Genomic DNA, 17267 nt, shown 5'->3' with positions numbered 1-17267 from the left:
TCCAGTTTGTTATCCAGGATGTATTCGTTCAGGATGAGGCATTTATTGTTGAGGGACCGGGTGTTGAACAGGGTGAGCTTGATGTTGTTTTGAACAGCAGGGATGAATTCAGGTGATTTAGCCAGGGTTCGTAGGCAAGAGGTGCGATCGTGTGGGTTGCTGTGACCAGGTGCGCTGGGACGAAGAGTGAGAGTGCGCTGAGCCGACCAGAGGACGGGGATGGAGTGACCTGATTGCAAATAAACAAACTTGCGACCGGAGCCACGGTGAATGTACCTGGGTCGTCGGAGGAGTCCATTTGATTTGATGGCAGAGATGCATGATGGGGTGGAGCGGGTATTGAGCAGAAGAAGCCTTGCGGCGGAGTACTTCAGAGCCATGCCAGGCAGGAGCGAAGGGACGAGTACGAGGCCAAGGTCGAGGAGGCAAAGCGGCAAACGCAGCGGCAAACGCAGCGGCAAACGACTGCAGCCGCTAATCAAGACCACAGCGGCAAACAAGGCCACAAGGCCACCGGCAAACAAGGCCACGGCCACAATCAACGGGAGCGGGCCTTTCGAATTCCGTATTCCGTACCATCAAAAGCAGATTCCGTTATCCAGCCTGAGAACACGCGGCACGTGCGGGTGTGAAAAGGCAGGACAGGTGTGAGATGTCAGGTCAGAAAGGTAGAAGCAGACCCTGTACATCCATCCAGTCGGAGAAGCGGCGAATATGCAACGCCAGCGTCCTCTCGCAACCGAACCCGGAAGTATGATTTGTCTAATAAGCCAAGTTATTCTTTGAACACTTTGTTTTGAACCCGAACCCGGAAATAACCTTATTAAACAAAGAGTTTAATGAATAACCTTGGTTATTAAACAAAGAGTTTGAAGAATAACTTTGGTTACTAAACAAAGAGTTTAATGAATAACAATGGTTATTAAACAAAGAGTTTTATGAATAATCTTGGTTATTAAACAAAGAGTTTAATGAAAACTTTGGTTCTTAAACAAAGAGTTTAATGAATAACGTTGGTTATAAAACAAAGACTTTCAAGAATAACATTGGCTATTAAACAAAGCGTTAAAATAATAACCTCGGTTATTGAACAACGAGTTTAATGAATACTTTGGTGATTTAACAAAGACTTTCAAAAATAACTTTAGGAATTAAACAAAGAGTTTCAAGAATAACTTTAGTTATTAACAAAGCATTAAAAGCATAACCTTGGTTATTAAACAACGAGTTTACGAATACTTTGGTTATTAAACAAAGAGTTTAATGAATAACAATGGTTATTAAACAAAGACTTTCAAGAATAACTTTGGTTATTAAACAAAGAGTTTCAAGAATAACTTTGGCGATTAAACAAAGCGTTAAAATAATAACCTCAGTTATTGAACAATGAGTTTAATGAATACGTTGGTGATTAAACAAAGAGTTTCAAGAATAACTTTAGGAATTAAACAAAGAGTTTCAAGAATAACTTTGGTTATTAACAAAGTGTAAAAAGAATAACCTTGGTTATTAAACAAAGAGGTTCAAGAATAACTTTGGTTATTAAACAACGAGTTTAATGAATACTTTATGTTTTTTAACAAAGAGTTTCAAGAATAACTTTGATTATTAAACAAATATTTTTATGCATACTTTGATTATTAAACAAAGAGTTTCAAGAATAACCTTGGTTATTAAACAACGAGTTTAATGAATACTTTGGTTATTAAACAAAGAGTTTCAAGAATGACTTTGGTTATTAAACAAAGAGTTTAAAGATTAACCTTGGTTATTAAACAAAGAGGTTCAAGAATATCCTTGGTTATTAAACAAAGAGGTTCAAGAATAACCTTGGATATTAAACAAAGAGTTTAAAGATTAACTTTGGTTATCTAACAAAGACTTTCAAGAATGACTTTGGTTATTAAACAAAGAGTTTAAAGATTAACCTTGGTTATTAAACAAAGAGGTTCAAGAATATCCTTGGTTATCTAACAAAGAGGTTCAAGAATAACCTTGGATATTAAACAAAGAGTTTAAAGATTAACTTTGGTTATTAAACAAAGAGTTTAATGATTAACCTTGATAATTAAACAAAGAGGTTCAAGAATAACCTTGGATATTAAACAAAGAGTTTAAAGATTAACTTTGGTTATTAAACAAAGAGTTTCATGAATATCCTTGGTTATTAAACAAAGAGTTTCAAGAATAACTTTGATTATTAAACAAATTTTTTTATGAATACTTTGGTTATTAAACAAAGAGTTTCAAGAATAACCTTGGTTATTAAACAATGAGTTTAATGAATACTTTGGTTATTAAACAAAGAGTTTCAAGAATAACCTTTGGTTATTAAACAAAGAGTTTAAAGATCAACTTTGGTTATTAAACAAAAAGTTCAAGGAATAACTTTGGTTATTAAACAATGAGTTTAATGAATACTTTGGTTATTAAACAAAGAGTTTCAAGAATAACCTTGGATATTAAACAAAGAGTTTAAAGATCAACTTTGGTTATTAAACAAAAAGTTCAAGGAATAACTTTGGTTATTAAACAACGAGTTTAATGAATACTTTGGTTATTAAACAAAAAGTTCAAGGAATAACTTTAGTTATTAAACAATGAGTTTAATGAATACTTTGGTTATTAAACAAAGAGTTTCAAGAATAACCTTGGATATTAAACAAAGAGTTTAAAGATCAACTTTGGTTATTAAACAAAAAGTTCAAGGAATAACTTTGGTTATAAAAGAAAGAGTTTCATGAATATCCTTGGTTATTAAACAAAGAGTTAAAGGATCAACTTTGGTTATTAAACAAAAAGGTCAAGGAATAACTTTGGTTATTAAACAAAGAGTTTAAAGATTAACTTTGGTGGTTATTAAACAAAAAGGTCAAGGAATAACTTTGGTTATTAAACAAAGAGTTTAAAGATTAACTTTGGTGGTGATTAAACAAAAGAGTTTCATGAATATCCTTGGTTATTAAACAAAGAGTTTAAAGATCAACTTTGGTTATTAAACAAAAAGGTCAAGGAATAACTTTGGTTATTAAACAAAGTGTTTAAAGAATAACTTGGCTTATTACCTCCGCCACCAAAAGTGGACGGAGGTTATGTTTTCACCCCTGTCTGTCAATTTGTCTGTCCGTTTGTGAACAAGATATCTCAAAAATTTGTGGACAGATTTCGACGAAACTTCGTGGACTGGTTGTCTGTCTGACAAGGACGATTCGATTCGATTTTGGTGAAGTTCTGATTATGGATTCGGATATGAGAAATTTTTTTAAAAGTGATTCTTCACCATTGTGAGATGGGGCCAAAAACGATACATACATGGCAGGATATCTCAAAAAGGTATGGATGGATTTAGAACAATCTTGTTGGACAGGTTGAGTGTGTGACAAGGAAGAATTTATTCAATTTTGGTGAGGATCTGGATCCGGATCCAGCTGGTATAAATTTTTGAGTGATTCTTCAACATTGAGTGATATGGCCAATCAGGCGGAGGTATGCTCTCTACTGAGTAACGTTCTAGTTAAACAAAGTGTTTAGAGAATAACTAGGCTTATTAAACAAACTGTTCAGAGAATAACTTGGCTTATTAAACAAAGTTTTTAGAGAATAACTTCGCTTATTAAACAAACTGTTCAGAGAATAACTTGGCTTATTAAGCAAAGTGTTTAGAGAATAACTAGGCTTATTAAACAAAGTGTTTAGAGAATAACTAGGCTTATTAAACAAAGTGTTTAGAGAATAACTTGGCTTATTAGACAAAGTGTTTAGAGAATAACTAGGCTTATTAAACAAAGTGTTTAGAGAATAACTAGGCTTATTAAACAAAGTGTTTAGAGAATAACTTGGCTTATTAAACAAAGTGTTTAGAGAATAACTAGGCTTATTAAACAAAGTGTTTAGAGAATAACTAGGCTTATTAAACAAAGTGTTTAGAGAATAACTAGGCTTATTAAACAAAGTGTTTAGAGAATAACTTGGCATTTTAAACAAAGTGTTCAAAGAATAACTTGGCTTATTAGACAAAGTGTTTGGAGAATAACTTGGCTTATTAGACAAAGTGTTTAGAGAATAACGAGGCTTATTAAACAAAGTGTTTAGAGAATAATGAGGCTTATTAAACAAAGTGTTTAGAGAATAACTAGGCTTATTAAGCAAAGTGTTTAGAGAATAACTTGGCTTATTAAACAAAGTGTTTAGAGAATAACTTGGCTTATTAAACAAAGTGTTCAAAGAATAACTTGGCTTATTAGACAAAGTGTTTGGAGAATAACTTGGCTTATTAGACAAAGTGTTTAGAGAATAACGAGGCTTATTAAACAAAGTGTTTAGAGAATAATGAGGCTTATTAAACAAAGTGTTTAGAGAATAACTAGGCTTATTAAGCAAAGTGTTTAGAGAATAACTTGGCTTATTAAACAAAGTGTTTAGAGAATAACTAGGCTTATTAAACAAAGTGTTTGGAGAATAACGGCTTATTAGACAAAGTGTTTCGAGAATAACTAGGCTTATTAAACAAAGTGTTTCGAGAATAACTTGGCTTATTAAACAAAGTGTTTAGAGAATAACTTGGCTTATTAAACAAAGTGTTTAGAGAATAACTAGGCTTATTAAGCAAAGTGTTTAGAGAATAACTTGGCTTATTAAACAAAGTGTTTAGAGAATAACTTGGCTTATTAAACAAAGTGTTAAGAGAATAACTTGGCTTATGAGACAAAGTGTTTGGAGAATAACTTGGCTTATGAGACAAAGGGTTTAGAGAATAACGAGGCTTATTAAACAAAGTGTTTAGAGAATAACTAGGCTTATTAAACAAAGTGTTTAGAGAATAACTTGGCTTATGAGACAAAGTGTTAAGAGAATAACTAGGCTTATTAAACAAAGTGTTTAGAGAATAACTAGGCTTATTAAACAAAGTGTTTAGAGAATAACTTGGCTTATTAAACAAAGTGTTTAGAGAATAACTAGGCTTATTAAACAAAGTGTTTAGAGAATAACTAGGCTTATTAAACAAAGTGTTTAGAGAATAACTAGGCTTATTAAACAAAGTGTTTAGAGAATAACTTGGCTTATTGGACAAAGTGTTTAGAGAATAACTTGGCTTATTAAACAAAGTGTTTAGAGAATAACTTGGCTTATTAAACAAAGTGTTTAGAGAATAACTTGGCTTATTAGACAAAGTGTTTAGAGAATAACTTGGCTTATTAAACAAAGTGTTCAGAGAATAACTTGGCTTATTAGACAAAGTGTTTGGAGAATAACTTGGCTTATTAGACAAAGTGTTTAGAGAATAACGAGGCTTATTAAACAAAGTGTTTAGAGAATAACGAGGCTTATTAAACAAAGTGTTTAGAGAATAACTAGGCTTATTAAGCAAAGTGTTTAGAGAATAACTTGGCTTATTAAACAAAGTGTTTAGAGAATAACTAGGCTTATTAAACAAAGTGTTTGGAGAATAACGGCTTATTAGACAAAGTGTTTCGAGAATAACTAGGCTTATTAAACAAAGTGTTTCGAGAATAACTTGGGTTATTAAACAAAGTGTTTAGAGAATAACTTGGCTTATTAAACAAAGTGTTTAGAGAATAACTAGGCTTATTAAGCAAAGTGTTTAGAGAATAACTTGGCTTATTAAACAAAGTGTTTAGAGAATAACTTGGTTTATGAGACAAAGTGTTTGGAGAATAACTTGGCTTATGAGACAAAGGGTTTAGAGAATAACGAGGCTTATTAAACAAAGTGTTTAGAGAATAACTTGACTTATTAAACAAATCAGAGAACTTCCCTGCAAATGTCTGCTGCTCTTCTTCTGCTCCAATCGGTTCTTCTGATCATGTGCTTGTTAAAGTGGACATCTCTTTGGCCATTCTCAGAGAGCCTCCTCAGCGTCGACGAGTCTGGCATTTCACTCAGGCCGACTGGCACGGTCTGCAAGCAGCCATCAATCAACTGGACTGGTCTCCCATCTCTAATGCCTCTGACATCAACTCATCCTGGGAATTCTTCCAAAGCAAACTGCTTTCTCTCATGCACAGATTTATCCCATCTCGTCTTCAGTTGTCTTACCCTTCCTCCCGTCCATGGTACACTGAATCTTGTGGTGAGGCAGTTGCCCTGAAACAACTTGCCTTTGCATCTTGGAAGGCAAATCCAACTGAAGGCAATCTCAGTTCCTTCCACCAAGCTCGAAACAAGTGTGTTTCTACCCTCAGGAGTGCCAGGAAGCACTATCTCTCCACACTCAAGATTGAACTCTCAAACCTGTCTCCTTCCTCCAAATCCTGGTGGCGTCTGGTCAAATCCGTTTCTGGTGTTTGTTCCCCCTCCATCCCCTCCCTTACCTCAAATGGTTACACAGTTGACCCCGCACGTGACAAAGCCGAATGCCTCAACTCTGTGTTTGCCTCAAAATCTTGTGTCCCAAACCCATCTCTCTCTGTTCCCACCTTTCCCAGTCGAACCCAACTGCTCCTGGACTCTGTATCCTTCTCTCCTGACAAGGTGGAGAAGTTTTTATCAAACCTCGACGCTGATTCTGCAACTGGACCAGATGGCATCAGCCCTCGGGTCCTAAAATCCTGCTCTGCCGCTCTATCTCACCCTCTCTCTGTTCTTTTCACCCTCTCTTTTGCTCAAGGTCATCTGCCAGCATCTTGGAAATCAGCAAACATTACCGCTTTACACAAAAAAGGTGCAAAAACAGATCCTTGCAACTACAGACCAATCAGCCTGCTCCCAATTATCAGCAAAGTCATGGATCCATCATTGCTTCAGATATCAAATCCTTCCTCTTCTCCAATGGCTTGATCTCTGATCATCAATTTGGATTCAGACCAGGTCATTCTACTCTGGACATGTTGCTTCTGCTGTCTCAACAATGGATGGAGGTCCTCAATGCCAAACAGGAAATCAGAGCTGTCTCACTTGACATATCACGTGCCTTCGATACGGTCTGGCACCCAGCTCTGCTCACCAAACTCACCTCCTATGGTATTCAGGGAAATCTCCACTCATGGCTTGCAGATTTCCTCTCTGGTCGTAGGCAACGTGTGGCCCTGAATGGATTTCTCTCATCTTCCCTTCCCCTTCTGGCTGGAGTTCCCCAAGGTAGTGTTCTGGGCCCTGTGCTATTTCTGGTCTTCATCAATGATCTCTCAGACTCTCTGGAAAATCCTCTCTATCTCTTTGCTGATGACTCCACTATCTGCCGCTCCATTCCTCATCCCTCAGATCGGCAGTCTGCAGCGTCCTCACTCTCTGCAGACCTGGACAAAATCACAGACTGGTCAAACAAGTGGAACATGTCTTTCAATCCTGACAAATCTCACACTCTTACAATGTCTCTCCGAAAGGACCGACTGGACAACCCTCCCATCTACTTTCTCAACAATCCTCTCCAAGAAGTTCTGTCGCTCAAGCTTTTGGGTCTCACTATCTGCCATGATCTTTCTTGGGAAAACCACATTTCCAAGCTGGCCCCCAAAGCCAGTCGCCGACTGGGCATCCTCCGTCGTGCGAAGTCCTTCCTTGGCACACCTGAGCTCCTCACCACATACAAGGCTTTCATCCGCAGCTCAATGGAATACTTTTCCCCCCTCTGGGCTGGTGCTCCTGCCTCACACCTTGCTCGGCTTCACGCTGTTGAGGCCAAAGATTTCAGAATCATTGGAATCTCCTGCGATGTAGTCAACTCCGAGGGCCTTTCACTCACTCACCGCAGGCAGGTTGGTGGTCTTTCTGTCTTCTACCGACTCCTCTCCGGCCTTGCTCCCCCAGCTCTCTCTGTGCTCTGTCCCCCCAATATTCCTTCAGGTCGCACAAGATCTGCCTGCAACCCTCTTCTGGTTAAACTGCCAAAGTCTAGGCTCTCTGCTCACCTTCACTCTTTCATTCCCCTTTTCTCCCGCCTCTGGAACAAACTCCCCCACTCCCTTCAATCCCACTCCTCCCTCCAGGTCTTTAAAACAGCTGTTCACCACCATCTCTTATCTTCCCCCATCGAAAACCTTGATCTTTTCTACCCCCGGTAATTCACCCCAGAGTCCTTGCAGTGTTCATATGTTTTATTCCTCTCCCACCTCCCCCCAAGTCCTCCCGATGTCCCTGCTCTCAAATGTTGTGTTTGTGTCCTTCCCCCTCCCTCCCCATCTTGTCTGCCGCTCCCCTTTTTTTGTGTTTTGTGTGTCGGTTTGTCTTTTTGTGTGATTAATGTTAGCTCTTTCACGAGCCTCGATCTTGTATACAAAACAAAAAAAACAAAAAAAAAAGTGTTTAGAGAATAACTTGACTTATTAAACAAAGTGTTTAGAGAATAACTAGGCTTATTAAGCAAAGTGTTTAGAGAATAACTAGGCTTATTAAACAAAGTGTTTCGAGAATAACTAGGCTTATTAAACAAAGTGTTTAGAGAATAACTAGGCTTATTAAAGAAAGTGTTTAGAGAATAACTTGGCTTATTAAACAAAGTGTTTCGAGAATAACTAGGCTTATTAAACAAAGTGTTTAGAGAATAACTTGGCTTATTAAACAAAGTGTTTAGAGAATAACTAGGCTTATTAAAGAAAGTGTTTAGAGAATAACTTGGCTTATTAAACAAAGTGTTTAGAGAATAACTAGGCTTATTAAACAAAGTGTTTAGAGAATAACTAGGCTTATTAAACAAAGTGTTTCGAGAATAACTAGGCTTATTAAAGAAAGTGTTTAGAGAATAACTTGGCTTATTAAACAAAGTGTTTAGAGAATAACTAGGCTTATTAAACAAAGTGTTTCGAGAATAACTAGGCTTATTAAACAAAGTGTTTAGAGAATAACTAGGCTTATTAAAGAAAGTGTTTAGAGAATAACTTGGCTTATTAAACAAAGTGTTTAGAGAATAACTAGGCTTATTAAACAAAGTGTTTCGAGAATAACTAGGCTTATTAAACAAAGTTTTTCGAGAATAACTAGGCTTATTAAACAAAGTGTTTAGAGAATAACTAGGCTTATTAAAGAAAGTGTTTAGAGAATAACTAGGCTTATTAAACAAAGTGTTTCGAGAATAACTAGGCTTATTAAACAAAGTGTTTCGAGAATAACTAGGCTTATTAAACAAAGTGTTTAGAGAATAACTAGGCTTATTAAACAAAGTGTTTAGAGAATAACTAGGCTTATTAAAGAAAGTGTTTAGAGAATAACTAGGCTTATTAAAGAAAGTGTTTAGAGAATAACTAGGCTTATTAAAGAAAGTGTTTAGAGAATAACTTGACTTATTAGACAAAGTGTTTCGAGAATAACTAGGCTTATTAAAGAAAGTGTTTAGAGAATAACTTGGCTTATTAAACAAAGTGTTTCGAGAATAACTAGGCTTATTAAACAAAGTGTTTAGAGAATAACTAGGCTTATTAAACAAAGTGTTTAGAGAATAACTAGGCTTATTAAACAAAGTGTTTAGAGAATAACTAGGCTTATTAAACAAAGTGTTTAGAGAATAACTTGGCTTATTAAACAAAGTGTTTAGAGAATAACTAGGCTTATTAAAGAAAGTGTTTAGAGAATAACTTGACTTATTAGACAAAGTGTTTCGAGAATAACTTGGCTTATTAAACAAAGTGTTTCGAGAATAACTAGGCTTATTAAACAAAGTGTTTAGAGAATAACTAGGCTTATTAAACAAAGTATTTAGAGAATAACTTGGCTTATTAAACAAAGTGTTCAGAGAATAACTAGGCTTATTAAACAAAGTGTTTCGAGAATAACTAGGCTTATCAAGCAAAGTGTTTAGAGAATAACTTGGCTTATTAAACAAAGTGTTTGGAGAATAACTAGGCTTATTAAACAAAGTGTTTAGAGAATAACTTGGCTTATTAAACAAAGTGTTTCGAGAATAACTTGGCTTATTAAACAAAGTGTTTAGAGAATAACTTGGCTTATTAAACAAAGTGTTTAGAGAATAACTTGGCTTATTAAACAAAGTGTTCAGAGAATAACTTGACTTATTAAACAAAGTGTTTAGAGAATAACTAGGCTTATTAAACAAAGTGTTTAGAGAATAACTTGGCTTATTAAACCAAGTGTTTAGAGAATAACTTGGCTTATTAGACAAAGTGTTTAGAGAATAACTTGGCTTATTAAACAAAGTGTTTAGAGAATAACTTGGCTTATTAAACAAAGTGTTTAGAGAATAACTAGGCTTATTAAACAAAGTGTTTTGAGAATAACTAGGCTTATTAAACAAAGTGTTTTGAGAATAACTAGGCTTATTAAACAAAGTGTTTAGAGAATAACTTGGCTTATTAAACAAAGTGTTTAGAGCACTAACTAGGCTTATTAAACAAAGTGTTTAGAGAATAACTAGGCTTATTAAACAGTGTTTAGAGAATAACTAGGCTTATTAAACAAAGTGTTTAGAGAATAACTAGGCTTATTAAACAAAGTGTTTAGAGAATAACTAGGCTTATTAAACAAAGTGTTTAGAGAATAACTAGGCTTATTAAGCAAAGTGTTTCGAGAATAACTTGGCTTATTAAACAAAGTGTTTAGAGAATAACTAGGCTTATTAAACAAAGTGTTTAGAGAATAACTTGGCTTATTAAACAAAGTGTTTCGAGAATAACTAGGCTTATTAAACAAAGTGTTTAGAGAATAACTTGGCTGATTAAACAAAGTGTTTAGAGAATAACTTGGCTTATTAAACAAAGTGTTTAGAGAATAACTTGACTTATTAAACAAAGTGTTTAGAGAATAACTAGGCTTATTAAACAAAGTGTTTAGAGAATAACTTGGCTTATTAAACAAAGTGTTTAGAGAATAACTTGGCTTATTAGACAAAGTGTTTAGAGAATAACTTGGCTTATTAAACAAAGTGTTTAGAGAATAACTTGGCTTATTAAACAAAGTGTTTAGAGAATAACTAGGCTTATTAAACAAAGTGTTTTGAGAATAACTAGGCTTATTAAACAAAGTGTTTAGAGAATAACTTGGCTTATTAAACAAAGTGTTTAGAGCACTAACTAGGCTTATTAAACAAAGTGTTTAGAGAATAACTAGGCTTATTAAACAGTGTTTAGAGAATAACTAGGCTTATTAAACAAAGTGTTTAGAGAATAACTAGGCTTATTAAACAAAGTGTTTAGAGAATAACTAGGCTTATTAAACAAAGTGTTTAGAGAATAACTAGGCTTATTAAGCAAAGTGTTTCGAGAATAACTTGGCTTATTAAACAAAGTGTTTAGAGAATAACTAGGCTTATTAAACAAAGTGTTTAGAGAATAACTTGGCTTATTAAACAAAGTGTTTAGAGAATAACTTGGCTTATTAAACAAAGTGTTTGGAGAATAACTTGGCTGATTAAACAAAGTGTTTAGAGAATAACTTGGCTTATTAAACAAAGTGTTTAGAGAATAAGTTGGCTTATTAAACAAAGTGTTTAGAGAATAACTTGGCTTATTAAACAAAGTGTTTAGAGAATAACTTGGCTTATTAAACAAAGTGTTTAGAGAATAACTTGGCTTATTAAACAAAGTGTTTAGAGAATAACTAGGCTTATTAAACAAAGTGTTTAGAGAATAACTAGGCTTATTAAACAAAGTGTTTAGAGAATAACTAGGCTTATTAAACAAAGTGTTTAGAGAATAACTAGGCTTATTAAACAAAGTGTTTAGAGAATAACTAGGCTTATTAAACAAAGTGTTTAGAGAATAACTTGGCTTATTAGACAAAGTGTTTAGAGAATAACTTGGCTTATTAGACAAAGTGTTTGGAGAATAACGAGGCTTATTAAACAAAGTGTTTAGAGAATAACGAGGCTTATTAAACAAAGTGTTTAGAGTATAACGAGGCTTATTAAACAAAGTGTTTAGAGTATAACTTGGCTTATTAAACAAAGTGTTTAGAGAATAACTAGGCTTATTAAACAAAGTGTTTGGAGAATAACTTGGCTTATTAAACAAAGTGTTTAGAGAATAACTTGGCTTATTAAACAAAGTGTTTGGAGAATAACTTGGCTTATTAAACAAAGTGTTTAGAGAATAACTTGGCTTATTAGACAAAGTGTTTGGAGAATAACTTGGCTTATTAAACAAAGTGTTTAGAGAATAACTTGGCTTATTAAACAAAGTGTTTGGAGAATAACTTGGCTGATTAAACAAAGTGTTTAGAGAATAACTTGGCTTATTAAACAAAGTGTTTAGAGAATAACTTGGCTTATTAAACAAAGTGTTTAGAGAATAACTTGGCTTATTAAACAAAGTGTTTAGAGAATAACTTGGCTTATTAAACAAAGTGTTTAGAGAATAACTTGGCTTATTAAACAAAGTGTTTAGAGAATAACTAGGCTTATTAAACAAAGTGTTTAGAGAATAACTAGGCTTATTAAACAAAGTGTTTAGAGAATAACTAGGCTTATTAAACAAAGTGTTTAGAGAATAACTAGGCTTATTAAACAAAGTGTTTAGAGAATAACTTGGCTTATTAGACAAAGTGTTTAGAGAATAACTTGGCTTATTAGACAAAGTGTTTGGAGAATAACTTGGCTTATTAGACAAAGTGTTTAGAGAATAACGAGGCTTATTAAACAAAGTGTTTAGAGAATAACGAGGCTTATAAAACAAAGTGTTTAGAGAATAACTTGGCTTATTAAACAAAGTGTTTAGAGAATAACTAGGCTTATTAAACAAAGTTTTGGAGAATAACTAGGCTTATTAAACAAAGTGTTTAGAGAATAACTTGGCTTATTAGACAAAGTGTTTGGAGAATAACTTGGCTTATTAGACAAAGTGTTTAGAGAATAACGAGGCTTATTAAACAAAGTGTTTAGAGAATAACGAGGCTTATTAAACAAAGTGTTTAGAGAATAACTTGGCTTATTAAACAAAGTGTTTAGAGAATAACTAGGCTTATTAAACAAAGTGTTTGGAGAATAACTTGGCTTATTAAACAAAGTGTTGAGAGAATAACTTGGCTTATTAAACAAAGTGTTTAGAGAATAACTAGGCTTATTAAACAAAGTGTTTTGAGAATAACTAGGCTTATTAAACAAAGTGTTTAGAGAATAACTTGGCTTATTAAACAAAGTGTTTAGAGAATAACTTGGCTTATTAAACAAAGTGTTTTGAGAATAACTAGGCTTATTAAACAAAGTGTTTAGAGAATAACTTGGCTTATTAAACAAAGTGTTTAGAGAATAACTAGGCTTATTAAACAAAGTGTTGAGAGAATAACTTGGCTTATTAAACAAAGTGTTTAGAGAATAACTTGGCTTATAAAACAAAGTGTTTGGAGAATAACTTGGCTGATTAAACAAAGTGTTTAGAGAATAACTTGGCTTATTAAACAAAGTGTTTAGAGAATAACTTGGCTTATTAAACAAAGTGTTGCGAGAATAACTTGGCTTATTAAACAAAGTGTTAAGAGAATAACTTGGCTTATTAAACAAAGTGTTTAGAGAATAACTAGGCTTATTAAACAAAGTGTTTAGAGAATAACTAGGCTTATTAAACAAGTGTTTAGAGAATAACTAGGCTTATTAAACAAAGTGTTTAGAGAATAACTTGGCTTATTAAACAAAGTGTTTAGAGAATAACTTGGCTTATTAGACAAAGTGTTTGGAGAATAACTTGGCTTATTAGACAAAGTGTTTAGAGAATAACGAGGCTTATTAAACAAAGTGTTTAGAGAATAAATTGGCTTATTAAACAAAGTGTTTAGAGAATAACTAGGCTTATTAAACAAAGTGTTTGGAGAATAACTTGGCTTATTAAACAAAGTGTTTAGAGAATAACGGCTTATTAGACAAAGTGTTTCGAGAATAACTAGGCTTATTAAACAAAGTGTTTCGAGAATAACTAGGCTTATTAAACATAGTGTTTAGAGAATAACTTGGCTTATTAAACATAGTGTTTAGAGAATAACTTGGCTTATTAAACAAAGTGTTTCGAGAATAACTTGGCTTATTCAGCAAAGTGTTTAGAGAATAACTCGGCTTATTAAGCAAAGTGTTTAGAGAATAACTTGGCTTATTAAGCAAAGTGTTTCGAGAATAACTTGGCTTATTAAACAAAGTGTGTAGAGAATAACTTGGCTTATTAAACAAAGTGTTTAGAGAATAACTTGGCTTATTAAACAAAGTGTTTAGAGAATAACTTGGCTTATTAAACAAAGTGTTTAGAGAATAACTAGGCTTATTAAACAAAGTGTTTAGAGAATAACTAGGCTTATTAAACAAAGTGTTTAGAGAATAACTTGGCTTATTAAACAAAGTGTTTAGAGAATAACTAGGCTTATTAAACAAAGTGTTTAGAGAATAACTCGGCTTATTAAACAAAGTGTTTAGAGAATAACTTGGCTTATTATACAGTGTTTAGAGAATAGCTTGGCTTATTAAACAAAGTGTTTAGAGAATAACTAGGCTTATTAAACAAATTGTTCAGAGAATAACTAGGCTTATTAGACAAAGTGTTTAGAGAATAACTAGGCTTATCAAACAAAGTGTTTAGAGAATAACTAGGCTTATTAAACAAAGTGTTTAGAGAATAACTAGGCTTATTAAACAAAGTGTTCAGAGAATAACTTGGCTTATTAAACAAAGTGTTTAGAGAATAACTAGGCTTATTAAACAAAGTGTTTAGAGAATAACTTGGCTTATTATACAGTGTTTAGAGAATAGCTTGGCTTATTAAACAAAGTGTTTAGAGAATAACTAGGCTTATTAAACAAAGTGTTCAGAGAATAACTAGGCTTATTAGACAAAGTGTTTAGAGAATAACTAGGCTTATCAAACAAAGTGTTTAGAGAATAACTAGGCTTATTAAACAAAGTGTTCAGAGAATAACTTGGCTTATTAAACAAAGTGTTTAGAGAATAACTAGGCTTATTAAACAAAGTGTTTAGAGAATAACTTGGCTTATTAAACAAAGTGTTTAGAGAATAACTAGGCTTATCAAACAAATTGTTTAGAGAATAACTAGGCTTATTAAGCAAAGTGTTTCGAAAATAACTTGGCTTATTAAACAAAGTGTTTAGAGAATAACTAGGCTTATTAAACAAAGCGTTTAGAGAATAACTTGGCTTATTAAACAAAGTGTTTAGAGAATAACTTGGCTTATTAAGCAAAGTGTTTAGAGAATAACTTGGCTTATTAAGCAAAGTGTTTCGAGAATAACTTGGCTTATTAAACAAAGTGTTTAGAGAATAACTTGGCTTATTAAACAAAGTGTTTAGAGAATAACTTGGCTTATTAAACAAAGTGTTTAGAGAATAACTTGGCTTATTAAACAAAGTGTTTAGAGAATAACTAGGCTTATTAAACAAAGTGTTTAGAGAATAACTTGGCTTATTAAACAAAGTGTTTAGAGAATAACTAGGCTTATTAAACAAAGTGTTTAGAGAATAACTCGGCTTATTAAACAAAGTGTTTAGAGAATAACTCGGCTTATTAAACAAAGTGTTTAGAGAATAACTAGGCTTATTAAACAAAGTGTTTAGAGAATAACTCGGCTTATTAAACAAAGTGTTTAGAGAATAACTCGGCTTATTAAACAAAGTGTTTAGAGAATAACTCGGCTTATTAAACAAAGTGTTTAGAGAATAACTTGGCTTATTAAACAAAGTGTTTAGAGAATAACTCGGCTTATTAAACAAAGTGTTTAGAGAATAACTTGGCTTATTAAACAAAGTGTTTAGAGAATAATTTTGGTTATTAAACAAAAAATAATAATCTTGGTTATCAAACAAAGTGACTAAAGAATACTTTTGGTTATTAATCAAAGTTTAAAGAATAACTTAGCTTATTGAGAAAGTGTTTAAAGAATACCTTTGGTTGTTAAAGAAATAGTAGGTTAAAGCACTAAGAAACGAAATTGTAGCAACTCGGCTTTAAATTATTGTACCGATTATGGAATAAATCCAATGTGAGTGACATGCTAAAATAAATTAAAGAGGGGTCATTACTCAGCATTCCTCACCACGCTGGTGAGCTGGAGAAGCTGTAATCCAACAGTGACGTAGACAAGATCATTGTACTTCTTTACCGGCCGAATGACTTTGTTGTAGTTTGAGAAGAGCTTCGCCATTAACCTGGTCTCGGTGTCCCATGATTCCACCAAGTCTGTGAGGTGGGCGAGGTTATCTCAGTTGAATGCAAAGTTACTGGCCATTTGATTATAAGTGAAATAACATGAAGCTGCATCATCTTCAAATCGCTGAAACCGAGACTGACGCTGCATGTTAAGGAAACTACAGCACTCATCATACATTTGTGATCTGCTGATGCTCAACATGAGGTTCTTACTCTGACCTCGAGGCAGTTCTAGACTTGAACGTTTCCACTGCAAGCTTAATGCGGCTTTACATGTGAGACGTGCTCAAGGAAACGGGGCATTTAACTCGTAGTTTCAAGTAACTCATTGAGGTTAATCTAAACTTATTAGATCTTTTGTGAGTCCACTTCAGATCCATCAAAAGCAAGCAACTGCGGTTGTCTGCTCCTCGACTCCTGCTGTGCATGAGCACAGGTTGTGACACCTGGTGTGTTTAAGATGTGAGTATTCGTGAACACACTGCAATTTATCAATTGCAGCTAAACACTCAGGTGCAAACCAATCATTAGGTGTCACGGGCAGGTCATCGACATCACAGGAAGGTCGTCCATGTTAAAACAGCGTGAAACGGAAACACAAACAGCTTCTTTACCTTCCTCTATTTGAATACTCACCTGCATAAACGGGAAGAAGTAGAAAGATCGTATAAAGTCTCATCACGAACTGGCGAGGAAGAGCATTGGGCAGAGCTGGGTATGAACAAGGGGTGACGGCAGAGTTGGGAAAGGTGGGTGAGGGGAGGTAGAGTGTGAAGAGGGCGTGCTGTACAAGACCCTGAACACGCCCACCACCCCCTCTGTTGGCACAGGAAGAAGATGGAGGGGCAAATCACACCCGGGCCCGAAACGAAGGACGGACGACTCGTGATAAAACGGTTATTATCGCTCGACGAGTGAATGGAGGATCGTTTACAAAACTTCACTTTCCGGCTCGTTCGGCTGTCAGCGCGGACGTTTACGCAAACTTCAGAACCATCGGCCAATACAAATGTTACAGGTGTCCCCTTACAGATCGGCCTTGGCATCCATGACCTCGTGGTTTCAGACCAAAAATAACCTGCAGTTAACACGAGACCAAAAATAACTTGCAGTTAAAACGAGGCCAAAAATAACCTGCAGTTTACATGAGACCAATAATAAAATGATGTTTATATTCATATTGTGACTGTTAGGGATGGCTGTTAAAAATATTAAATGCCCTTAT

At 34.1% G+C, this 17267-nt stretch overlaps 1 protein-coding gene across 1 annotated transcript in view; it reads right to left on the bottom strand.

Annotated features, from left to right (window-relative positions):
* Positions 1-17047, bottom strand: part of LOC137430972 (acetylcholine receptor subunit alpha) — a 90751-nt gene extending 73704 nt beyond the window's left edge. The window contains exons 1-2 of the mRNA XM_068121783.2: positions 16679-17047; positions 15930-16072 (exon numbers count right to left, since the gene is read on the bottom strand). Coding sequence (XP_067977884.2) covers positions 15930-16072; positions 16679-16721 — 186 coding nt within the window. The 5' untranslated portion in view covers positions 16722-17047. The remainder of the gene's footprint in view (positions 1-15929; positions 16073-16678) is intronic.
* Positions 17048-17267: the final 220 nt, after the last annotated feature.

The sequence above is a fragment of the Myxine glutinosa genome, chromosome 7 (assembly GCF_964187855.1).
Source record: "Myxine glutinosa chromosome 7, kmMyxGlut1.1, whole genome shotgun sequence".
In the NCBI taxonomy this organism is placed as follows: domain Eukaryota; kingdom Metazoa; phylum Chordata; class Myxini; order Myxiniformes; family Myxinidae; genus Myxine; species Myxine glutinosa.
Note: the sequence above shows the minus strand (reverse complement) of the source record. Positions and strands in the feature narration are given on the sequence as shown.